This window comes from Sarcophilus harrisii, chromosome 1, assembly GCF_902635505.1.
Source record: "Sarcophilus harrisii chromosome 1, mSarHar1.11, whole genome shotgun sequence".
Classification (NCBI taxonomy): domain Eukaryota; kingdom Metazoa; phylum Chordata; class Mammalia; order Dasyuromorphia; family Dasyuridae; genus Sarcophilus; species Sarcophilus harrisii.
This window is the reverse complement of record NC_045426.1, coordinates 687997949-688023778: the sequence shown is the minus strand read 5'-3', so window position 1 is coordinate 688023778 and position 25830 is coordinate 687997949. Positions and strand designations below refer to the sequence as shown.

The window sequence follows — 25830 nt, the reverse complement described above, 5'->3', positions numbered from 1 at the left end:
TGGTCACTTGGGCTGATAATAAGTAAGTTCTTGTTCCTCTTCCTCTCTTCCTCCCTACCCCCCACATATTTGATTTTTTGAAAATTCATCTAAGGCAGCAAATAGGCCTAAAAAATTAGGCCTAAAGTTTTAGTCATTGAAACTTTCAGGAAATAATTTTACCATTCATCTTGTGTACTCAAAGTGATTTATTGGCTTATTGAATGGGGTTATTTTTAATTTACTAAGGAAATAAAAAACATTTCTCATACAGATTCATATTTTTGAGTCAATGAAGTGTTAGGGGTTGGAGGACAGGGAAGGAAGAAGAATAGAATGAAGTGCTCTGCCATGACCATCCTGGTTAACACACAGGATATCCAAGACTTGTGCAATTCTCACTTTGATTATGGATTGAATTAGAACATGAAAAGATAATATGTCAACAAAACTCACCACTGTAAAAACCTGTATGTCCACCTGAAGCAGATCAGCCAACCACTGATGCCAGGTTGCCCTCCAATTTCTCCTTTATGTGAGGTAAGTATTTACTAACTTAAGGGAATCCTGGGGCTGTTGCCAAGTATTTTTAGAGAACTGAGTGACCGTTGGGCTAAGGGTCCCCCATAACGCTGGCAGCCATATCAATCCCCAATGCTTTTTGCCTTGGACGTTTAGAACATTCCTCCCCTCAGGTTTCTCTTATCCCCCCTCCCTGGGCTTTTCTTGATTTTGGTATAGGAGGTAAAAAATCAGAATTGACTGTGCTCATCCTATGCAGCTCCTATGGGTCTTCCCACAAAGGCCACCAAGAGGAGCTTCCCAACCAGCTCAGAGGCTGCTGCTGCTGGTCAGGAGACTGCAGGCCAGCAGGCTGTGGAGTACGGTCTGGAAGCCATTTTAATTGTGATTCAGTCACTTCAGACCCATTCAAACCTCGTGACTCCATTTATAGTCTTTTTGGCAGAGATACAGCACTTTGCCATTTCCTCCTCCAGTGCCTTTTACACATAAGGAAACTGAGGCAAACAGGGTGGAATAAAGTGCGCAGGATACACAGCTAAAGTATCTGAGGCCAGATCTGAACTTAGGAAGATGAATCTTCCTGACACCAGGTCCAGAATTCGATCCCCTGCCTGGAAACCGTGCCATACAATAATTAGTTGAAAGAAGTAGACATCAAGAGTCTGGAAAATAGAGGAGAGGTTGGGGGGGAGGGGCCGCACAGATATGATTGCTTTCTTTTCACAGCCACGGGATTGTTTTGTAGAGGGGGGGGATACGATTTATTCTGGCTCCAGAGGGCAAAGCTAGGAGCAATGGGTGGAGGGTGCAGAGGCAGACTGTAGCTCAGCCTAAAGTCACCTTCTGGACAATCAGGTAGCCACAACTGGAATATCTCAGAAAGTGGTTTATGCAAAGTCTCCTTGACCCCCTGTCAAAGATGCTTCCCAGCTGGGAGCAAGGCCAGGTGACCTTGCAGCTTCAGAATGAAGGGAGAGTCCAGCCAGGTTCTGGCCAACCCTCCAGCCTTCAGCCTTCCTGTCCCAACTGACTCCTGACTGTGGGAGAAAATGTGTTTAGGACAAAGCTCTTTGTAGATTTGTCTTCAGCAGAGGCGGCTGGTGGTGCAGTGGCTGCATGCTGGGCCGGGCTCATGAGGGTTCAACTCCAGCCTCACTCGCTGGGTGAGCCTGGACTAGACATTTAATCTCTTTCTGCCTTGGTTTCCTCAGTAATAAAAGATATTAATAACGCCTTATTCACAGGGTTTTAAATGAGAGATACAACTTTCAAATTGCTTAGCAGAGTGCCACCTAAGTGCCTCTTTCCTTTATTTCTTAGGAAATCCAACCCCTTAATTCATCCTACTGCTTTATAAATAAAAATGACTTCAAAAGCAATAGCTGTTCAATTTAGCCTCTTCTTCATTTAACTTCCATATGCAAATGAGCACAAAAATAGTAAAATATTATACAGAAATATTAGAAGCATTACAAAAAAGGTTAAAGAAAAGCACCTTCCTCAAATACCCCATTAATTGCAGTCTAGTCTTTGATCTAATTGCTATGTGCCATCCCAAGCCCAGCCCAGGAACACTCCTGGGATGCTACAGGATGGAGGTAGATCATTAAGAGTTCATCACTGTTGTAGCAAGAGAATCTAGTGGGAGGGCTCAAGCAAAGCAGGCAGTTTCCCATGGACATTAATTGTGTGGTAGCTTCAGCAAATGTCACACAGAGGCATGAGTAAATACAATTAAGTTTAGACTGAATTTTGCAGCTGGTTGCTACAGAGGGATCTGGACAACATCCAGAGAAAGGCCCAAACTGTGGGGATTCACTTGTAAGCAACAGAACACGTTTCGCCTTTCTGATCTGCTCAATTTGTTTATTGCTTTTGTCTTTCTGAACGTCCATAACTAGGGAACCAGGGCTGAAATATATGAAACAATTTTGAAAGCATACATTTGACAAAATTAAATTTTGCACGAACCCATCCAGTTATAGCAATCAATTTCAAGCAAGGTTAAAGTTGGGAAAATGAGAAAAAATACTTTATGAAACATTTGTTACAAAGGAAGTCTCTTGTCACACCAAGGACAAAAGGCAGCTCTTAGTATGTAACATCTGGACATAATCAGACCTGAGAACAAGTTAAATGAAGCCATTCCAAAAATGATCCTGGAGATAACTAGGGTGCTTCACTGACAAGTACAAAAGGCCATTCTGTCAAATAAGTGTCCTCTCCATGTGGTTAGGCAAATATCGCATGGTTCGGCTACTCAGGAAGTCCATGATCTCTCAAGAACCTTTTAAGACTTAAAATTTCTTGGTCCTGTTTCAAAAAACAAAGATCAATTTCACATTCTGAGCATCTCTAACCTACATAATGCAGTTATTGTTGAAGTCCTCAATCATCTGTCTCAAAGCTTTTTGAAGGGTCACAACTCTATATGAGGTCATAAATGTGGGGATCACGAAAAATTTGGCCACACTTAATGGTATCAATTATTCTGACATTTGTTTTCATAAAAATAAAAAATACCCATCTCATTAGTATGCAAATTTTCTTTCATCTTTAATAAATGGTAAAATTACATGTTTACCAATAAATTTTTTAAAATAAATTTATGATTTGTTATCAGTAAATGTTTGATTTGAATGCTTATTTTATATGCCTGCATATCTGGAATCATGTAAAATTTTCTCGAGCATAAAGGGGTCTTGAGTGGAAAAATTTTTAAGAAGCCCTGATATATTTTCCTTGAGGCTCTCATTCATCTTACCTTTTCACTGCAGATCAATTCAAGTTCCTGAATTTTCATAGTCAGTTGATGATTTATTACTTTCAGCTTTGAGAGTTTTTGTTCAGAATGTGACGTGGATGAAACAACTCTGCCTAAAAATAATTCAAGAGAGCCAAATGGTGATACTGACCATTAATATGAATCCTTTATACTCAATTTCCGATTTACAAAGTGTTTTCTATAAATCATCTGTTAAGCCCTGAAAGATAAGACATTTAAAAAATGAACCTTTGTTCTGAGAACTTAAGACACATGCCCTTTGTGATGTAGGGCACAACTCATAAACCCTGGGTGGTCTGAAACTCCTGCAATCTTACCACAATTTCATATCCACAAAGACTCATTGTAATATTCTCTTTCTCTAAAATATAATTGTTCTCTGGGAGCAGTTTTCTTGGGGAGCTTCTGAAGGCATCCTTCCTTTCAGTTCAGTATAATAATCACCTCAAATGCAGCCAGGAGTTAAAATCCAGATCCTTTATTGTATCTTCCAAAATAGCCCAGTTAGCTTTCTTAGAGACCTATCTCTCTCCTTGGTTCCAAGAGAGCTCTTGCCACTTATCCTTTGCCTCTGCCAGCTTCAGCCTCTAGCTCCCTCAGAAGCCAAAGCCTCTAGTCAGCACCAAGGTCTAAATTGGAATGTATCTGTCTTGCCTCGGAGAATGGGCTTGTGGGCTTCTCTTAGACTTGTGAATATTCTCCACTGAATCCTGACTTGTGAATCTCCAAAATTCTCTAGTGGGCTTGGGGGAGCTCCTCCTTATATATCCTTTCTTAAATGTGTGAACTCTCCCAAAGGTGTGAACTCCAAAGGTGTGAACCAGATACATAAGCATTGTTTCTATCATTTCTAGTGACTTAGCACCTTGTTTCTGGCCCATAACACCTCAGAGTGTGTACTGTAGGCTAACACATAATATATGTATTTGGAAGTTTCATTTTTGCCAGTCATTAATCATTACTTAGAGTAATTGAAAATTGAGTGATTAGCTTAAGTTTGTGGGGTGATCAGATGAAATTTCTCCAAGAAATGTTTAGGGTCCAGTTTGAATTCTCCCCTGTTTCTTGTAGGGTATAAGAGATTGTGAAATTATATGATGGATCAGATAAGCAAAGTCTAAAAGCACATGAAGGCAGTAGCCGAATGTTCCATCAGCCCAAGAATGTAAACACACTGGGGGGAAATGTATTACCTTTTCCCCAATAACTGCTGGAAAATCTACAGAGCTGGTTGGAAGAAAATAAATTTAAACAAACAGGTTACATTATATGCCACAGCATACTCCAAATGAACGAGCGACAAACATAAAAGCATAAATGATAAGAAAACTAGAAAAGTAAGAAAACTAGAGACATGAACAGATTAGGTACCTCTCACAACCGGGTTCAATCACTTCCTAGTTTCAAGAAAGATTCCCGGTTTCAAATTACAAAAATCCATTGGAAGAAGCCATATACCTGTACTGACTGGGTACACTAAAAGCTGTGATCTGATTTCAGATGGGATTTCAATGCTGCATTGACCAACTCTACTTTTCACAACTGACCCTAATTATATTCCCCACAGCAACTGTTCCTCAAGCTACTCATGCTGATTCTCTGCCCCTTCCTCAGCAGACCTTGCCTCATGCTTCACTGAAAAACCACAAGGTGCTTTTCTTCCCTGATTCCACTCTCATTCACCTCAACATCATTTCCTCAATTTTTCCTTTGCTCCAGTAGCAGAGTGGAAGTGGATCCTTGCAATAGCAATGCCTCTATTTGTGTTCCTGACTTTCTCTTCCAGTGGCTAAGAGCCTGCCCCTTCTATCATTGCCTCTCCCTAATTTTCAATCTGTTATATAACAGGCTCCTTTTCCCAATTGTCTATGAACATGTCCACATCTCCCTGGCCTTTAAAAAAACACTCCACTGTCCCCTGAAACTGTTGTCCTAGGTGTCTCCCCCATTTTACAACCAAATTCCTAGAAAAAAACTTTCTATAAGACGCTTCTATTTTTCACCTGCATTTATCATTAATCCTCAAAGTTTGGATTTTATCCTCCTCGTTCATCATCTTCATCCTCTCATAAGGGGATTGACAGCATGATTTATCCTAGGTCCTCTGGAAGTAGGCAAAAAAAAAAAAAAAATTGGGGAGAGGGAGGGAGTTGTTGAGGCAATTGGGTTAAGTGACTTGTCCAAGGTCACTCAGCCAGGAAGTATTAAGTGTCCAAGGCCAAATTTGAACTCGGGTCCTCCTGACTTCAGGGTTGGTGCTCTAACGACACCAACTAGTTGACCTGATATTATGCAAATTTTACAATGACCAAACTATATCTGGTTAGCCAAATATAGATAATTATTTCATTGATCAGACTTGGTTTTTTTTTAAGTTTTGTGTATATAATGTTCATGTTGAACAACTTGTGCTCCTCCTGTTCTCACTTCAGTCTGTCAGTTCATATAAGTCTTTCCAAGTTTCTCTAATACCATCCCCCCTTCACCATTTCTTACAGAGCAATATATTTGATTACAATCATATATCATAATTAATTCATCTATTTCTCAATTTATGGGTAACCCCTGTCTCGCTCTCCCATGTTTAGTTTCCAGTTTCTTGCCTGCATTGGGAAGTAGGGGGTGGGTAAATACAATATATATATATACAAATAATTTTGTACATATAGAAAATTTTCATCTTTTGATCTCTTTAGAGCTATACACATTGTCAGTGGTAATTGTGGGCAGAGGGAGCAACATTATCATTGATATCTAGAATGTCTGAATAGTTCACAATTCCACTAATGATGCATTAATGTACCTTTCCCCATATCCTTGTCAGCTTTTGTCATTTTTCTTTTTTAGTCAAATTTGCCAATCTGGTGGGTGTAAGGTGGAACCTCAGCAATACTATAACTTTTCTAACTTTGTGATTTGGAACTTTTTTTTTAACTTGGCAATTGATAGCTTAAATGTATTCTTTAGAAAATACTTATTTATATCCTTTGACATTTTATTATTTAGCTGAGGACCAAATGAATTTTTAACATTCTTGGCCACTCCTTCCTATCTAGAAGGATATCTTCTCCTTTGGTGTTTGGGACACATCTGTCATTTTCATTCTATTTCTCTGATCAGTTCTCAGTTTCTTTTGCAGGATCATCAATCCTGTCCAACTTAAGTCACATGGGTGTATTCAAGGGCTTCATCTTGGACTTTTCCCTCTTTTCCATAGTACCTCTCCTGATGATCTCAGCTCCCATGGATTATCTCTATGCAGATGACTTCAAAATCTACCTATTCAGCTTTCCTCCCCCAAGCTTTATTTCCTCCTTTATTGGATGTCCATCTTGTTAAGAGTGTTGGGCTTGGAGTCTTGAAGACTTGAGTGCACATCTTGCCCCACACTTATTAGCTATGTAATCCCTGTGCTCAGCATAGTGCCTGGCACCATGTTTAATGATTGCTTATTAACATGACTTGTGGATGAGATAGAAAAGTCACTGAACCTGTCGCCTGTATAAAATGAGGGACATGCTCAGTGGCCTCTAAAGTAACTTTCAGATTTGAATTTTTGATCCTATGATCTTCTCTTGGGCACCTCAAAGTCAAAATGGCTGAAACAAAACTCATTCTCTTTTCCCCTAAGCCCATCCCCCCCTTCTCCAGGCTCTTTTTGTGCCAGAGGCACTAGTGTCCTAGTCACCCAGACACAATGTACCAGTCTAATTTGGTCTTTCACTTCTGCCATTCCCATAGTCAATTGTCTTGATGCTATTTCTTCTGCATCTCTTCCATCAATGCCCTTCACTCCACAATACATTCATGCTCACCCAGGCCTTTATCACCTCTTGTCTGGACAACAGCTGCCCAACTGGCCTCCCTCTACCCATTCTCTCCCATTTGCAGCCCAGCCTCCAACAGCTGCCAAACAGACCTTCCCACAGCACAGGACTGCCTGAATCACTTCTTTATTCAGCAAGCTTCCTTCGCCCTTAAGAGATTTCCTGTTGTCCCAAAAAGAAAACACAAACTCCCCTGATGTTTAAAAGTTTTTGCACCAAAGTGCAAAGAGCCAAAGCTCTTGCCGTCCCACAGACTCTCAACTGCAGCCAAACAAGACTACAGGTTCTTTCCAGTCCATGGCACTCTGTCTCCCACTTCCTTCACTCATATAAGCTGTCACTCATGCCTGGAAGGTTCTCTCATCATTGCCTCTGTAAAGCCACAACTCCCTAATGGAAGCATTACCTCCTTCAAGAGACTTTTCCTGCTTCCCCCACTTGTTAGTATACCCCCAAATCACTTCATATTTACTTGTCTATGTATGGGGTATCCTCCCAGAAGAAAACAAGCACTTCTCAGAAAGCACTGTCACACAGTACACACAACAAATGGTGGTTGATTGACTAGTGCACATACTAAAAGATTCATAGAAATGCAGTAACCTGAAAACAACGTGAGTATGTCATAATTTGGGGGGGGGGGAGAGGGCAAGTTGTGATTTCTGCACTTAATAAGATATTATGAAAAAAGGATGAAGAAGAAGTTCAGAAAAAGTCAGGAAGATATATGGAAGGTTACAGAGGAAAGAAAGCAAACAGATACATAGCACTATTATGACATTAATGAAAACAACTCTAAAAAGGATCTAAAGTCAGAGTAAATGCAATGACTAGTCTTGGTTCCAAGGAGCAGAACTGAGTGTAAAATTGTTCATTCTTGAAATAAAAATATGATAGAGAGGCTCTTTACAGGGTCAAATGAAAGCATATGTGTTCGCAATCATTTATGTTAGGAATTCTGTAGTGGAGAATTTAGCTTGTTTCAAATTGAAAATGAAAAGGATGATAAAAATGGAATCCAAAGAGCTTCAAGCTGACAAGGAAGGAGAAAGGAGTAAATTATGACACATGCACCCAGCTAGGTACCACACAAGAGTAGCTGTGGTACAGAAGATGAAAAATGAACATTCAAGAAAGGCCCATCTAGACACATGTATAGTTTGAATAACAAATAAGGGGAATTAGAATCAACAGAAAAAGGCACATTTAGCCTTCTAGGCCATGAGATATCGCTGTCACTTGGTGGAATGAGCCCAATGACTAACTAGGGTTCTGTAAAGGTTAAATAAAAGTTCCTTTATTCAAAAAAAAAGTACTTAAAAGGAATATTTAATATTCAAAGGACATTATCTTATTCAAAAGCTAAAGGAAATAAGAGTTTGTATTAGCATGCTGTGTTAAAAATATTTATATTTCTGAGGAAATCCAGAAATCTGAGGGGAGAAGCATGGTAGAAAGCTTTTGGGTGAAAGTCACTGAATGATGAAAAAGTAATAGCTTCTTTAGTCTATACTATAGACCACCTGGACAGAAAAAGGAAATGGAACAGGAGTTGGGAAATATCACAATCAGTGACTATTTCAACAAATGCCTGCTCCATCTTAAGAGTATGTGACACACGTGACGTATATGGAATTACTTGCTGTCTAAGGGAAGGGGTGGGAGAAAAATATGAAAATCAAGATTTTGCAAAGATCCATGTTGAAAACTATCTTTGGATATATTTTGAAAATTAAATATATTATTTTTTTAAAAGTGTGAAAGAAGAAAGCCAGGAATAGTCTGGCATGCAGCCTAGATTTGGTGAGAGCAGATTCTACATTGTATAGAGAAAGAATAAGTAGGATCCCATCTTCTATAAGGGAAGTCAGCCCTGCAGGAATAGGAAGCTCTGAATGAAATTCTGAAGAACCAAAAGAAAACATCTTAGTGAGGAAGGCAAAAAGGAGCTGTTGGATAGCCTGATGTGGGAGTTAGCTCAAAAAATATCTTTGATTTTCAAAAGACATAGAAGAAGGAAGAAAGGATAAGAGAATAGGATGAATAGAAGGATGTTTTACTGATCCTACAACAATCATCAGGAGTGCTCACTTTCAGAATGAACTGATAATAGCAAGAAAACCAGAAGAAAAAAAAACTGGGTTTTTGTTTTTAGGCTTTCTTGGGGGAGAAGGCAATTATTTAAAAATGGTATAGAATTGTTGCTTGGGGAATGGAATAGTGATAAGTGAAAACAGAAAGAAGGGAGTGCTTTACTTCTCTTCGGTTTTCTCTGTCAAGGAGAATGACCGGGGCAGCTAGGTGGTGCAATAGATACAGCACCAGCCCTGAAGTCAGGAGGACCAGAGTTCAAATCTGATCTCATCACACTTCCTGGCTGTGTGACCCTGAGCAAGTCACTTAGCTCCATATTTCAAGTCATATTTCCCACCAAGTTCCCATATTATAATACCAATATGAAGCCACAGGAGGACATTCGATCTTTCCACCTCATTTGGGTGCTCAGTTTCTTGGGAGCAGAAGAGACCACAATGGGAGAAATATTGAGGGGATTAGGGAATGAACACATACCTCCTTCTTACCCTCGCCACCCAATTCAATGTGACCTCATTGAGTGCTAAGAAAAGACTAATAGAAGTTCAGAGAAATACCAGATTTTAATGAACTGATGCACACTGAAATAAGCTGAACAGATACTATGACTGAAAGAAATGTAATGTAAAGAATGCAAAAGGATGTACAACTATGATAAATAGTGATAAACGATCTTGATCCTAGAAAATAGAAAATGAAATCTATCTTCTTAACAATGGAGAAGTCTAGGTGAAGAACACTAGGTACACCGTCAGACAGGTATACTATATTGATTATTTTTACTTCAGTGTTGTAAAGGGATGATGGTTTCATTTTGGGCTTTTATATGGTTAAAAGTATTTACCCATAAAAATAAATACTAATGGGGCAGTTAGGTGGCACAGTGGATAGAGCACCAGCCCTGAAGTCAGGAAAACCTGAGTTCAAATCTGGTCTCAGACACTTAACACTTCCTAGCTGTGTGCCTTGGGCAAGTCACTTAACCCCAATTGCCTCAGGGGAAAAAATAAATATCAATGATAATGATAAAATAATTCCTAGCATTTATATTCTGCTTTAAGATTTACAAAGCTCTTTACAAAGATTACCCATTTTTATCTTCACAACAACCTAGGAAGGTAGTTGCTATTATTTTCTCCATCTTGTAGATGAGGAGATTGAGACAGGCAAAGGTTAATGGACTGGCCCAAAGTCACATAGTTACTAGTCTGAGATAGAATCTGAACTCAGCTTTTTTCTAACTCCATGTCTAACACTCTCTTCGATGGGCAAACTCACTGAAATTAATTGAAGGTGTCAATGCTTGTTGCTAGATCTTCATGCTCCCATTACCAAACACAGCATAACCCAAAACCCAGGAACATGGGCCATGTTTATTAGATTGGAACCCAAGAATGCCCAGTGCTCCGTATACTTAACACCCCCTTTCCACCTCTGACCAGTTTTCTTTCTTTGGGGAGTGGGGGTTAAATCTTTTTTTTTTTTTTTAACAACTTTTTATTGACAGAACATATGCCTGGGTAATTTTTTACATTATCCCTTGTACTCACTTCTGTTCTGACTTATCCTTTCCCTCCCTCCACCCCCTCCCCTAGATAGCAGGCAGTCTTATACATGTTAAATGTTAGCATATCCTAGATACAATATATGTGTTCTGCCCAGTTTTCAAAGTCCAGTATTCAACACACAATTCAGAAAGGACCTGCTACTTTTGGGACTTACCATTCACAATCCTAACTACCCGCCAAAGTCGGAGAAGGATCAATAATTGAAGGGCTTCAAAGAAATGTCCTTTGAGTATAATAATGACTCTCACAGAAAAACAAATAATAACAACAACAACATCCAGGATCTCAAACTTGTAGTAGAAGAGTTCCTTGCAGAAGGTATATAATTTTAATATCATTTCTATCATAAATATGATCATAATAGCAGTACTCAAAAGGAGGGACACCTAGAACAGGAAGAGAGCCAACAGTCAGATTACCCCAATTCTAAGCATCACATCAACATCATCATCATCATCATCATCATCATCATCATCATCATCATCATCATTGCTGATCCCCTACTCATCTCCCATTGCCTTCTTTCCAGTACCAACTAGAATCCAATCTACTATAAGAAGCCTTAGCCCTCTTAAGTCTAGTACCTTCCTTCACTTAATTACTTTCCATTTATCCTGTAGGATTTCTTTGTCCATATTTGTTTGCTTGTCATCTCCCCTATTAAACTGTAAGCTCCTTGGGGACCACTGTTGCATTTTGCCTTTTTTTTTTTTTTTTTTAATCTCCAGAGTTTAGCTAAGTACTTAGTACACAGTAGCTACTTAATAAAAGTTTACTGACTAACTACACTGCAAGGCTATGGAACTTAAATGACATGACATATGAAATGCTCCATCAAATAAGTGCCGAGTCATTATCAAAAAACAATTTAGCAGATTGCCTTTGATCAATCTGTGGTCAACCTGGTGATAAGCCTCTCTGAAATTAGCTAATCTGAGATATCACTGTGTACATTTATGTAGAGAAACTTGAATGACCATTTCCCCAAAGGATTGGGATGTTACTGTGCCTAAATAAATGATGAATAAGGAATTCAGAGAATTATGGAAAAATGTAAATGATCTAATATAGAGTAAAATGAGCAGAACCAGGGAAACAAAAACTACAGCAACGTAGTCAGTCAACAAGCAGTTACATCTACTATGTGCCAGACGATATACTAAACATGGGAGATACAAAGAACGGCCACAAAAAAAAATTTTAAATTTAAAATTATAAAATTTTTATAATTATTAATATGTGACTGATTTATTTGATGGTTTTGTTAAACTAAGCCTTTTTATAAAGTGATGTTGGCTGAATAGTGAAGAGTCATATATTTGAAAATAAGGTGATATAAAAAAAGATATTAGCTAGGCTAGTCTCAGAAGTCATAACAGTTGCTTTCAAAAGCCCTGGGTCGACTTCCTACCACTTTTGAGGAATGAGAATTGGGACATTAGAGGAAATTCTCCTTTTGCTCTGAAACATGGTCCAGCCCGTAGCTAGTAATGGATTTTCTGTTAATTCTTTTCAACAAGAGGGACTCCCACTTAACAACTGGCATGACTATTGGGAACTTCTATGTCTGCTTTTTTTCTGTTGATAAAATGAATTCTCATGCTCCGTGCAACTCCAAAGATACTCTCACTTCAAGGTAAAAGTTAAAAGGAATGGCCAATGTTATTTTAGGGCTTCCTCTAAGCACTTCATATAAAGTGCTCCTTTAAGATGTAAATTCAATTTAAGAATTGCACATGTTCAACATGTATTGGATTATTTGCCATGTAGGGAAAGGGGTGGAGAGAAGGGAGGGAAAAAATTTGGAACACAATGTTTTGAAAGAATGGATGTTAAAAGTTATCCACGCATATGTTTTGAAAATAAAAAGCTTTAATAATTTTTAAACAAAAAGGTACTTCCTTCTAGGACCCAGTTTCTTAAACTCTGGGTTATCCCCCCATGTGGGATCTCATAACTGAATGTGGAGATTATGAAATCATGATTATCAGTAAATGTTTTATTTGTAAACTTAATTTATATATCTATATACCCAGAGGCACATAATTTCTCAAGTGAAAAAGGGTCACAAGTAGAAAATGTTTAAGAAGTCCAGATCTAAGAAACCTTCTCCATCATCTCTATCTTTCATTCTGCATCTCCTTGGCTATTTTGGTGATAGGAATTCTCAGTTTTACCCTGCATGGCTACTCATTATTGTGCTCTTGCCTCTGTGGGTTGAGTTGTCTAATGTAAATAAGGTTTTCCTTTCCATTCAAGACACCATGGAACTACACAAAAACCACAAACAGGAAGCTAGGTGAAGTGGATGACAGTGATGGATCTGGAGACAGGAAGAACTGAGTTCAAATACAGCCTTAGATAAATACTAGCTGTGGGATCCTAGACAAATCACTACCACTGTCTCACTCAGATTCCTATAAAAAAGGGGATAATAGTATGTACCTCCCAAAGTTGTTGTGGGAATCAAAGAAGACAAGATTTTTACAGCATTTAAAAAATTAGTAGTATTGTCAGTGATACACTACTCATGGTAGTGGTAGTAATATTAGTGATAGTCATAATACTATTAGTGGTAGTAATAATAAAAGTCATGAAATTAAATACTAGTACTACTTGTAGTATTAATAATAGTGGTGGTGGTGGCAAGAGTAGTAGTAACAGTAGTAGCAGTATGCTGCAGTAGTAGTAGTAACAGTAACAGTAGCAGTAGTGATAACAGTAGTAAAACAATAATTGTTAATGTAGTGGTAGTATAGCATCAATAGTAACAATAACAATAGTAGCAACAATAACAATAGATGTTAGTAGCAATAGTAATAGTAGTAAGTAATAGATCAAGGAGTGGTAGTGGTGGTGTGGTACTAGAGTTTAAATGTAGGCTTTGATGCTTATTAGTTGTGTGATCTTGAGCAAATCACTGCCCCCTGCCTGGATCTCCATCTCCTAAGCTGTAAAATGGGTGATGAGGAGTGAGGGTTGGACTCAGAGTTGTAAAGATACATGCACATGAGTCCCCCTTGGGACCTTGGAGAGCAGGGACCATGTTTGCCTCTCTGTCTCTCCCAGGAACACAGCAGACACTTTAATAGAAATGTCAGATTTATTGGATGGGTCTCTTCTAGCTCTAGTTCTATGATCCACTGAGGACAGACACTCTCTAAGAGTAGAACATGAATAAAGAATGGAGTAGGTCAGGGATTGTTTTATTTCTGTCCCCAATGTCCTGCATAGAGAAGGGAGCGTGTGTGGACTGTGATTTCACTAGTATAGGAAAGTCCCAGGCAGAGAAACTCCCTTTAATGCAGGCTGGCACTTTTTCTGTAATTTAAAAACTTAGGCAATATCCTAGAACACTGAGAGGTTAAGGGATCTGGTCATGGTCACACAGCCAGGATTCAGAAGTGGGAATTTGAATTCATTTGTCCTAGGTTTGAGGCTGGCTTTGTTTCCACTACATTTGTTACCATGTCACCACTCCATCCTCAGAAAAACATTCATTTGTTCCACGTTACCTCCTTTCGTCATCTATATTTCTTGGGAAAGTCACCTCCAATCTGTCTTCACGCCCTTTCCACCTTTCTGCATTCTGGCTTCTGACGTCATCATTGAACTGAAACTTCTTTCCCACATCACCACCCATCTCTTCAAACGGCCTTTTCTCAGTGCTGACCTTCCCTGGCTCCCTGGCAGGAGCTGACATGGCTGATCACCTCCTTCTCAATGATTCTCTTCTCCTGACACTGCTTTCTCCTGGCTCCTCTCATTTGGCTGACAGCTCCTTCTCATTCAGGTCACAGTTGTAGCTGGCCTCCTAGACTGGATTCTAAGCTCCCTTCTGCTTCCCTCTCTATTATCTTGCTTGGGGATCTCATCAGCTCCCAAATCTATGAACAAGATTCCCAGATCAATACATCCAGCCATAGTCTCTCTACTCTTCTCATGCAGAATCATGCAACTCCAGCTGCCTCTTGGACATTCAAATGGATGCTTGGAAGACATAAGAAATGCTTATCATTTCTAAAATAAAACTAAAATAAAACATCTTTCCCCTTCCAAATTCTTTCCATCCAGCAGCTAGTCATCTAATCCAAAATCTCAATGTAATCCTGGACTCACAGTCACCAAATATCCCATTTATTGTCAAGTCTTGTCATTTCTATCTTTGCAACATCCTTCCCAGTCACCCCCTTCTCTCTGACACTGCTGCCCCTTCCCGCTGCAGTGGCTTCTGGGAGGGTCTACTGGCCTCAGGTCCCTCCACACTCCAGTCCATTATTTTCCTCAAGTGCAGATCTGACAGTGGCACTCCCCTGCTTTGTGACCCCTGGAGTACTCTCTTCTCCAGGACCAAATTGAGCATCCTCCAGCTGCCTCATAAAGCCTCCATAGCCTGCCCCCTTCTTACCTTTCCAGTGTGCTTACACCTTCACCCCCTGCTGACAGCCTCCATTGCAGCTACTCTGGCCCTTTCCCCCCTCCCCTCCTCCACAGTCAGGGTTCACAATGAGGCCTTCAGATTTATCCAGGGGCTGAGGCTGCACAAAGTCAGTTGGGACACTTATCTAGGTGGGGTGGGGAGAAGAGGGAAGCTGGAAGGGTAGGAGGGGGGAAGAGTGATTTCCTCAGTCGTGGATCAGAGCTCCCCTTACCCACACCACACACCCCACAGCCCTAGACAGTTGCCAGGGGGCGCTGAGAAGTTAAGAGTTATAGCCTTACAACTGAAAGGGTCTCACATCCCATCAGGCAACCTGTCCACCATCACACAGCTAATAAGCATCAAAGGTAGGATTTGAACTTGGGTCTTCCAGGCTCCAAGGTTAGCCCTTGATAAGAAAGTCCTAGTCAAGTACCTAGTCAAGTACTTTCCGTGTTGGAAAGACTGTGGGACGTATTACTGGGGGTACCTTGGGACATGAAGTGAATGTAATAGAGAGCTGGCTAGAACACGGAAAGAAAAATAAGCTTTACCTTGGAAGCATAATTCTTTTTATCTGGTTCTAAGATTTTCAAGTCTAGCAACGCTTCCATAAACACCATTATGATATCCACCAATACCAGGGTCACAACGAAAACCTACGGTAAGGGAAGAGGAGGGATAGAAATTGTTTTAAACTCTTCACAATGAAAATATGTCGTGTTTATTATTTCTGCCTTTCTGCATTTGAATGTGAGATTTTTAAATATATGGTCCATTTTTCTGTAGGTATCACGTATATACCTTTCTGTCTCTATTCAGTTTTCTCCAGAGGTCTATCACATCTAAGGTTTCTATGATTCTATTAACCTCCCTAGTTTCTTTCTTCTTTTGTGGTCACATTTATCTAATTCTAAGGGGAGCAGGGATTGAAGTCCCCCACCAGTATAGTTTTGCTGTCTATTTCTTCCACTCATCAGCTTTACTTCTCTAAGAATTTGGATGCCATTACCACTTGATGCATATACATTTTTATTGATACTACTTCTTTAACAATATGTAGTTTCCTTATCTTTTTTAATTAGCTGTTTACTTGTGTTTTATCTGAGATCACAATTGCTACCCCTGCTTTCTTTTCCTTCAACTGAAGCATGGTAAATTCTGCTCAAGCCTTATGCTTCTTCTGTACGTAACTCTGGTTCAAATGTGTTTCTTTTAAAGAACATATTATAGGATTCTGTTTTTTAATCCATTCTATTTGCTTCTCTTTTAATGGAAGAGTTCATCCCATTCATGTTCACGGTTATGATTACCAGCTATGTATTTCCCTCCATCCTATTTTCTGCCCTGTATATACTTTTGTTCTTTCCACCCTATCCCTCAGAATCCCTCAGATTTGTTTCTAACTCACTCTACCCTCTCCTGCACTACCTTCTATCACTCCTCCTCCCTTCTCTTAATCCCTTTAGTACTTCTGCCCTCTCTTCTACCCAGCCCATACCTTTTTTTCCCCTTTTCTCCTCCGGTTTTGGATGGAAAATTATCTGCATCCAGAGAGAGAAATATAGAAACTGAACGTAAATAAACACATGCTATGAACACTTTATTCCCCTTCTGTTCAGATTTTTATCTCTCAACATGATTCATAAAGAAATGTTTTGGAAAAAAAAAATAATGAATGTTCACATATAACCAAAAAAGAAATCAAATAACACTTTCTTCTATATATAAGAGCATGGGAATTAAAAGATTGGTTGTTGTTCATTGTTTCTAACCCTAGCTAGCAAGTGTCTGTGGTTACATGTGAAATCTGAGCTTCTTGACTCTAGGCCCCAATTCTCTATTTACTGTGCCTTCTAGCTGTAGGCAAACAAAATATGAATAAATTATTCCCCAAAAGTGGGGGGGGGACCCATAAATTACTCCAACAAGCCCCTGAAAAAAAAGTTCGAAATCTTTTCTAGCGAGAGAATGTGACTTAAAGCAACTCTGAGATATTCCTACAGCTCTCACAGTGGACAAATCAGTTAAAGAATAAAACTCAATGTTGGCAGGACTGTGGGAAAACAGGAACACTATAAGAGTGATGAGAAACATGAACTGTTACAAACTTGATTCAGAAGCACAAAAAGAACCCTTGGATGTACAATCAGAATAACCAAATTGAACCTGCTACATGGCCATGTGATCCCACTTCTGGGATTATACATAAAGGTATCATTAAAAGATAAAAAAACAGACCTGTCTATTCAGCTATTTATAGTTGCTTTATTTACATCTAAAAGAACTGGAAGTAGCTTAAGAGTTCAACCATGGAATACAGCAGGATTCTTGGCCATTTTTGACAGCATCGGCAAATAACATGTCACATTTTCCAGCTCTGTAAAATTATAGAACCTAGGTCAAAGGCTTAATATAGAGCTGAAATAATGTATGTGAAGATCTTTGTAAACCCTCCAATTATAAGCATGTGTATATATAATTGTATATTTAAAATATATTTGTTACATAATAAAGACATTATTACAAATGAAATGCATAGCAAATAGTATTTTTTATTAAATATTACAGATTGCTGTGCTACAGAAAATGGCAGAAGGAATCAGGAAGGAATAATGAAATTTTAGACATCAGTTTGTTTTTATGAATAACACTCTTTTTACAGGAAATTTTCAAACAATCTCAGTTTTACACTTTGGGTCATTTGACCTTGTTTTTGTTAATGGACATTGAATTAATCATTTTAGATTGAAAAAAACAACAACAAACAAACCCTAAGTCAGAAAACGGAGGTAGGAGCAGGAGAGCTTCCAAGTTGGCACAATGTCTGGCTGATACCACCTGGGCACTCCCTCTAGGGCCTACAGAGAAAGGAGCCACACTTCTGCTGTCTGGGAGGGAGCTGGCAGCCTGGGCCACCTGCAGCCTCTGTGACAGAAGCCCAAGTCCTCCTCCTTCCAGGAAAGCTTTCTGGGCTCCCTCTGGGGCAATCGGATCCCAATCTGCTCTGAACTCCTCCCTCTCGCTTTCCCTAATCACCCTCCATGACCCTTCTCTTTCTAAGCTCTTCAATCCCTCCCTCTCCACTGGCTTTCTCCTGTCTGCCCACATCTACTCATTCCTCAGAAAGTCTTCCCACAACCCTGCCTGCCTATCCCTAGCTGGGAGGGAAGGAAATAAGGATTTCTATCCTTCCTGTATGTGCCAGCAATGAGCCAAACACTTGACAAACATCTTCCCACTACAACCCTTGCAGGTAGGTGCTATTCTCCCCATCTCACAGATGAGGAAACTGAGGCAGAAGTAGTGAAGTGACTTGCTCAGGTTCACACAACTAGGAAATATCTGAGGCTGGATTTGAACTCGGTACTTCCTCACTCCAGGTCCGGCGTGCTGTCAGCCAGCTACCCTCTCTCTGTACCCCTTTCCCACTAAAGCTCCCCGCCTCCCCCTGCTCTACACCTTACAGGCAGGCACAGGGGACAGGAAAGATGGAGGCTGCAAGGCAACAGATGGACAGCCCTAACTCCCTTTTCTTCAAGTCCCTAGGCCGTGACACAGAGAGGGTCCAGAATAATTGCTGATGGATTTGATTCAAGGACCTCAAGACTGTTCCCTGGAAGAGGCATTTCTCCTGCTCGGTCCCAGGAAGGAGCCCCAGGAGCATCGCTCCCCAGTGCACGGGTTCCTGCCTGGATGGCAGGGAGAACTCCCTAACTGTGGGTCTTACCCAGCATGCCTCAGGAGGCAGGCCACAAGAGAACTTCAAGCTAAGATTGGAGAGCCATCTGCTGGATGGGCCAGTGAGGCATAGCTGGGACTAGATGGCAGCTGGGGTCTTTTCTACCTCAAGGAGTGGGTCAGATCAGGAAACTGAGGCAGCATGGGGAGATCAAAGTGTGGTAGACTGGGGATCATAAATGGCCTGTACTCAAATCCTGCCCTTCACATATGCCAGCTTTGAGACCTTTTGCCTTTGTGCCTCAGTTTCCTCATCTGTAAAGTGGACATAAGGATCCCTACCCAGCTCACAGGATGCCTATAAAGGAAGTGCGTTGAAAAGTTTAAAGCAACATAGAAATAGCTTAGGGGATGGTTGATTGGGGATTTAGAGCTCAATCAGAGAACCCCTCTTCTTCTTGGGGAAGAAGCATTCCCCCTCAAGCCTTCCTTGCCTCCTTTCCAGCTTCCCATTATTTCCTCATTAGAAGGAAAGCTTTTTGAGGGCAGCCACTGCCTTTTTTGCTTCTATTTGTTTCCTTAACTCATAACACAGGGCCTGGCACATAGTAAACACTAAATGTACTCTCTCGTTTGCTCTCTCTGCTTCTGTTTCTCTCCTGCTTTCCTCCTTTTCTCCTTTCTTTTCTCTGATTCTCTCCACCTTCTCCCCCCCCCCTTTTTTGTTTCTCTCCCTCCTTCCTTCCCTTTCTTTCTCTGCCAGGCTTGAGGAATGAAGCCCCCCAGGGAAGGGTGAGCTCCCCTGGCCAGATGTGAGAGCACTGGCTCACTGAGCCTGGGACTTGGGGGGATAGAGATGGCCGCCCTGGGCTACCCTTTCCGAGCTAATACCGTGATTCTCTGCTTGTCACAGCCACAGGAGGGAGGGACCCATCCCTGACAGAAATGGATTCTTGGTGGGCCCCGGGAGGAGGAAAACCTGAACAATGACAGTGACAGGAACGAGGCTGCTTCCCACCCCCAGGTACAAGGGCAGTGACATCTGCACAATCCGGGGAACTGGGTTCATTTCTATTTCTAGCAGCATACATGCCTAGGGGCCTGTGAGCAGGATCACAAAAATAACTGTTCAGCAATCAATCCTGACAACTCCTTCATGGTTCCTCAGCCTCACAGAGCATTCTCTGGGTATTAACTTCCCAGCTCACATCTAAGGCCCCTTATTTTCCATTCCTCTTAAGTGTCTCAGCTTTCCTCATCCTAGGGGCCTCCCAACAACAATATTCAGTGTCATGATGTTCTTTCAGACTGGAACATTTTAGGTTCAAGGCCTTTCCCAGTCCTGACATCCCCTGTTCTAGGGCCCCTCCCAGTCCTAGCAAATACTATTCTAAAGTCCCTCATTCCTCTAACATTCCTTGTACTAAGGCCAGTTCCAGATCTGGTAATTTGTTTATTTTCTTGTTTTCCCTCTTTTTCTAATAATTATTATCATTGTGATACTAGCAATAAAAATACCTTTGAATGCTCAGAGCTTTTAAAAAATTTACAGCTCTCATCTGATTTTCTAATTTCAATAGCCTTACAAAATAAGGGAAAACAGGTTTATTGTTCCTACTTTATAGTCACTAAAGCTCAGACAAGGCATGCCACTGATCAACAGCCAAGATGTGACTCTCAGATCTAGATTCTTTCCCTCCATCCTGCTGGTCTGACTCTCGGTGGCACTTACCTGAAACTTTTTTGACTTGAATCGCTTTCTCAACACAGTCCTGATCTTTGGAGGGACTTCTCTTGGAACACTGCTAGTGCTTCTCTCTGCAATAGGAGCCACAGATGCTGGCCCTGGAGCTTCTGACATTTGCAGTTGCATATCCTTCTCAACCTCATTGTCCCATTATGTTGTTACAGGAGATTCATCTGAAAAGTACTTTATAAGTCAGCTAATTGAACTTCTATATTTCATACATGAGAAAATTCAGGTTCTGCATGACACAGAGATTAAGTCACAGATGTAAAAATCCAAAGTGACAAAGCCTGGACATGAATCTGATCAATTGTTCTGGACACAAATCTAGTTCCCCCCTCCTTTGCTGTATATTCCCATCCATTGTATTGTTTTACTACAGCTCCTACAAGCTTAATTTAGATTTTTAAAGATGTTCAACATCCCAAGTCACAACTGCTTTGAAAACTAGCACAATGCCAACGTAAATAAGATAGTGAAAAGTCCCTGTCACTGTCCAGATTATGCACAATGGGCTGGCATATTGAGACTGATCTTTCAATTTAAGGGGGGGCAGGGAGGAGTGAGAGAGAGACTCAGAGATAGAGACAGTAGCGAGAGAGAGAGAGAGAGAGAGAGAGAGAGAAGGCACAAAGCAAGACAGCAGATTAAAAAGGATTTCTAGTTCATATGTACAATTTTTTTAACTTGACAGAATTATAGAAAGGAAATTTACTCTGGGGTATGAATGTGTATGTTATGGACAAGCCATTATGATTATGCACTGGGTTAAGACAGAAAAAAGTAAACGATAACATAGCATCCGAATTCCCAGAGAAGTTAAGAGTGTTGCAAGAAGAATTAGACAACAAAACTATACTAGAGGGGAAATCTCAACCTCCATCAGAAACAGATAAATGGAACCACAAAATAAACAAGAAAGAAGTTAAGGAGGCAAATAGAATTTTAGAAAAGTTAGGGATGACAGACCTTTGGAGAAAAGTGAATGAGAGCAAAAACAAAAATATTTTTCTCTTAGTACATAGAACCTACACAAACTGACCGTGTATTAGGGCATAAAAATCTCACAATCAAATGTAGAATGGCAGAAACAGTAAATACATTCTTTTCAGATCATGATGCAATAAAAATTACTTGTAATAAAGGGCCATGGAAAAGTAGACCCCCCCAAAAAATTAATTGGAAACTAAATAATGCAATCCTAAGTGGGTGGGTGGGTGGGTGAACTACAAACCCATGGAAACAATGGATAATTTCATTCAAGAACATGACAATGAGACAATATACCAAAATTTATGGGATTCAGCCAAAGTAGTTCTTAAGGGAAATCTTATCTCTCTAGATGCTTACATGAATAAAACAGATAAAAAGAAGATCAATGAAGTGGGCATGCAACTAAAAAAAACCTAGAAAAAGAATTAGACACTCCTAACTAAAATGCCGCATTTGAAAGTCTGAACATAAAACTGAAAGTAAGAAAAGACTGAAAGGGGGGGAAGTTGCAGCGATATTCCTCCGCAGTCTAAACTTTTCTGCCGCCTCTGAAGCCCAGGGGGCTCCCCACCCCGACTCCCCCCTGGAGTGGCAGCTGACTGACACCCAAGTTCAAAGTCGCGCGTTCTTCTCTTGACAAAGAAATGCTTCCGCTTGCGAGGCGCTTCCAAGGAGCCCACGCCGGCCAGACCCCGCCAGGAAAAGCCTCCGAGGAGCTCCCGGCCCCGGCTCTCGATTCGCCTCTCGCCACCACCTCGTGGCTGCCCAGGTCGGACACGGTCCAGGGGCGGGCGGCCTAGGCCCCAGGCACCCATGACCCGACAGCCGCTCTCTCCGGGGCAGGGCGGCCGTCCGCAAGGCCTGCACGCCGGACGTCGCGTCCCCGATGCCCTTGAGGGGCCGGCGCGGAGGATGGAGATGGCGCGGACCGATCACAGTCCGGGCTCCGACTCACCCAGCACGTCGGCGGGCCGATGGCGGGCCACGAGGCGGGCGGCGTCCCCGTAAGCAGACGCCCTGGCGGAAGTCCTTGCCGAAGCCGCGGCCGGCCGTCCCCAGCCCGTAGTCCCCGCCGCCGCCCGCCCGGGGGTCGGTCTGCGAAGGGCCGTCCAGTAGGACCCGGGCCACCAGGCGGCCGTACACAGAACCGAGAACATCGCCGCCTCCCAAGCCACAGCCACAGCGCTTTTCTTCAAACTGGAAGCCCCGCCCACACTCGGGCCCGCCCTCCGACGCTCCCAATCGCCAACGGCCACCGCCAAGGCCCCGCCCCCCTCGTGCTTGCCCACTGCTCCCATTCCGATACCGGACAGGGAGGAGACCCCGCCCCTTTCCCCTTTCTTTCCCCTCTAGTCCCCTTTCCCTTTTTTCCGGTTTGTCCGGAGTAAGTCCCATTTCCTCAGTCAGTCCGTTTCCTCCCTATTCTAATGAATAACGCTCGCCTCCTCGATCTTTGTAATCCCGGCTCTCTCTATGCTTCCCTTCGATCCTTTTTACTCTGCACTCCTCAAGAAGGAAATCCCGCCCCACAGTATTTTCTCTCTTTTATTCGCTGGTCTAGCAATAAGCCACGCCCCCACAAAAAACATAGGCCCCGCCCTCTCAGCTTCCACCAATTACAAGTCCCTTCATCCACTCTTCCCAGCTCTGTCAAGGCACAGGCCCCACCCCCACGACTGTTTCTCGGTTTTTACCTCTCCTCCCCCTGACTCGGGTGCTTCGTCCGTCAGCCCTCACTTGAGGCTCAGCCCCGCCTCCTCTCGCTTCATTCTCTATCTTCCCTCCCCCACCCCCCAGCCCCTGCGCGGGCCCCGCCCCCAGGAAGGCGGGCAGGATGAAGCTACCCCCTGGGATTTGTGATCCTCTGTCCATTACCCCTCCCCACCCTAGACTGTAATGCAGAGCTCCCGAACTTCTCATTGACTTGCCAACGGCCAAGGGCCGCCGCTTTGGGGAGCTCGGAGCTCTGCATGCCCTGTTCCCTTGTGACAGGGAGTCAAGGCCTGGAGAAGGCAAGTGTGGCCACAGGAGTGTCCGAGGCAGGAGCGGGCCTTTGGGCTCCTTAATCACAGTCTGTGTGTCCCGTGTGTAAAATGGGGGTGAATGGCCAACTGATGCCCGCAGCGCGGCGTTACCCGGTGGCTGCTGTGAGTTTCCGGGGCCATGACGTGGGCAAGGGGCTAGCGGTCTAAATGTCACTATCACTCTCAGCTGGCCCCAAAGCAAACCCAAGTCGGTGAACATTTGTGAATTACTTAGGCTAAACCCTTTGCAGATATCTCACTTAATCCTCATGACAACCCTGGGAGGTCGGGGCTGTTATCGCCATTTTACTGATGAAGGCTCTGAGGCGGTTAACAGTGACATGACTTGCCTCATTTGAACTCAGATCCTCCCGACGGCAGGCCCGTGTTCTATCTACTGCGCCATCTAGCTGCCCCAAATAGTTATTTTCTAAAGTAAGCTTTTCTATTTTTTTTAACCAAGCTGTCAATTTTCTTTCTTTCTCTCTTTTTCTCTCTCTCTTTCTTTCTTTTTCTTTCTTCTTTCTTCTTTCTTCTTTCTTCTTTCTTCTTTCTTCTTTCTTCTTTCTTCTTTCTTCTTTCTTTCTTTCTTTCTTTCTTTCTTTCTTTCTTTCTTTCTTCCTTCCTTCCTTCCTTCCTTCCTTCCTTCCTTCCTTCCTTCCTTCCTTCCTTTCTCTTTCTTTCTTTCTTTCTTTCTTTCTTTCTTTCTTTCTTTCTTTCTTTCTTCCTTCCTTCCTTTCTTTGGTTTTTTAAAACTTTAAAAATAACCATTTCTTTACCTCTATGAATTAAGCTTTTGTTTGATCCTCATTTTTCTCTGAGGCTTTGCTTATAGATAGCTCAAGTATGTTCTTTTTCTGGGTTTGTGTTTTAAGCTATCTTGTTGCCTTGGTAGCTCTTTGTATTCAAGTTCACCTTTTGTTTGCTCCTTCATCCTGGATGCTTCTTGTCTTTGGCCTTTATGTTGGTTAGGTTTTGTCCTTTGTTCTCTAAGAGGACCAAAATAATATCACCATCTTGGGGTCAAGAGACAGTGGGTCTGACTGCAGCAGATCAGAAAAATAGGAGCCCAGAAGGCTCTATCACAGATTGGCACAAATAGTCTTTATAAACGTTTGGAGTTATGTCTTTAATTTGTGCATCTCCATGTTTCTTTTGAGTTATTTTAACTCTACTCTACCCATGGAATACAGTGCCTTCTCTGATGCAAACACACCATGCTGCATGGTCTCATGCCATGATTTCGAAGTTCTTCAGAGAGAACCTGAGAATATCCTTGTATTGTTTCTTCTAACCTCCTAAGTGGGAGCATTTTGCCTTGCTCTCTTTTAAGCAAAGAAACGTTTGACATTCGAAGAGTATGGCCAGCCCATAGAAGTTGCACTCCCTCCAGCAGGGTTTGAATGCTTGGCAGTTCAACTTGACAAAAAAAGTTAGTGTCCAGTATCTTGTCAGGTGACTTTCAGGATCTTTCTAAGACAATTTATTTTTATTTTACTACTGAGGTAATTGGGGTTAAGTGACTTGCCCAGGGTCACACAGCTGAGACGTGTTGTTTGTGCCCAAATTTGAACAGGTCCTCCTGACTTCAGGACTGGGGCCCTATCCACTGCACCACCCAGCTGCCCCTCTAAGACAATTTAAATGGAAGTGATTCAGTTGCTTGGCACTGCGATGGCAGATTGTCCAGACTGCACAAGTATATTATGACAATGTCAGCATGACTCTGTAGACCTTCAGCTTTGTATGCAGACTAATACCTCCTCTTTTCAGCACTTCTCCTCCCTAATCCTGAGCTAGCTCTGGCAATGCATATATATCCCTGGAAAGTATATTACCAAGGTAACTGAAATTGTCCACTACATTCAGAATTTCACCATTTGTTATAACCAGTGGTTCCATGGATGAATGCTGTGATGCTATCCTGGTGGAAAACCTGTTTTGTGTTCATTCTCAGGCCAAAATTAATACAAGCATATTTTGTTGCACTTGGCCTCCATAGCTGCATTAAGAACACAATCATCCCCAAACAAAAAGTTCTACACCAATTTTCCCTCCACTTTAGTATTGGATTGTAGCCTTTTCAAGTTAAATGTCAGTGTAGTAGCTAACCCTGATGTCATTTAACCCTCATTGAAACTGCCAACATCACTGAAAACATCATAAAAAGCACAGGAGCAAATTAAC

General features: G+C 41.7%; 1 protein-coding gene across 3 annotated transcripts; it reads right to left on the bottom strand.

Moving 5' to 3' along the window:
- On the bottom strand, window positions 1-23400 carry LOC105749437 (voltage-gated hydrogen channel 1). Of its 3 annotated transcripts, none has more exons than XM_031948571.1 (6): window positions 23314-23400; window positions 20612-20799; window positions 15753-15857; window positions 10933-11164; window positions 3269-3381; window positions 1-2817 (listed from the first exon to the last, which is right to left on the bottom strand). In XM_031948571.1, the coding sequence occupies exons 2-6, from the start codon at window positions 20750-20752 to the stop codon at window positions 2761-2763; spliced, it is 648 nt and encodes a 215-aa protein (XP_031804431.1). In that variant the 5' UTR covers window positions 20753-20799; window positions 23314-23400; the 3' UTR covers window positions 1-2760. The 3 variants fall into 3 exon arrangements, with proteins under 3 accessions (XP_031804431.1, XP_031804434.1, XP_031804433.1); XM_031948574.1 differs by lacking the exon at window positions 23314-23400 and adding an exon at window positions 23062-23161; XM_031948573.1 differs by lacking the exon at window positions 23314-23400 and adding an exon at window positions 22575-22798.
- Window positions 23401-25830: the final 2430 nt, after the last annotated feature.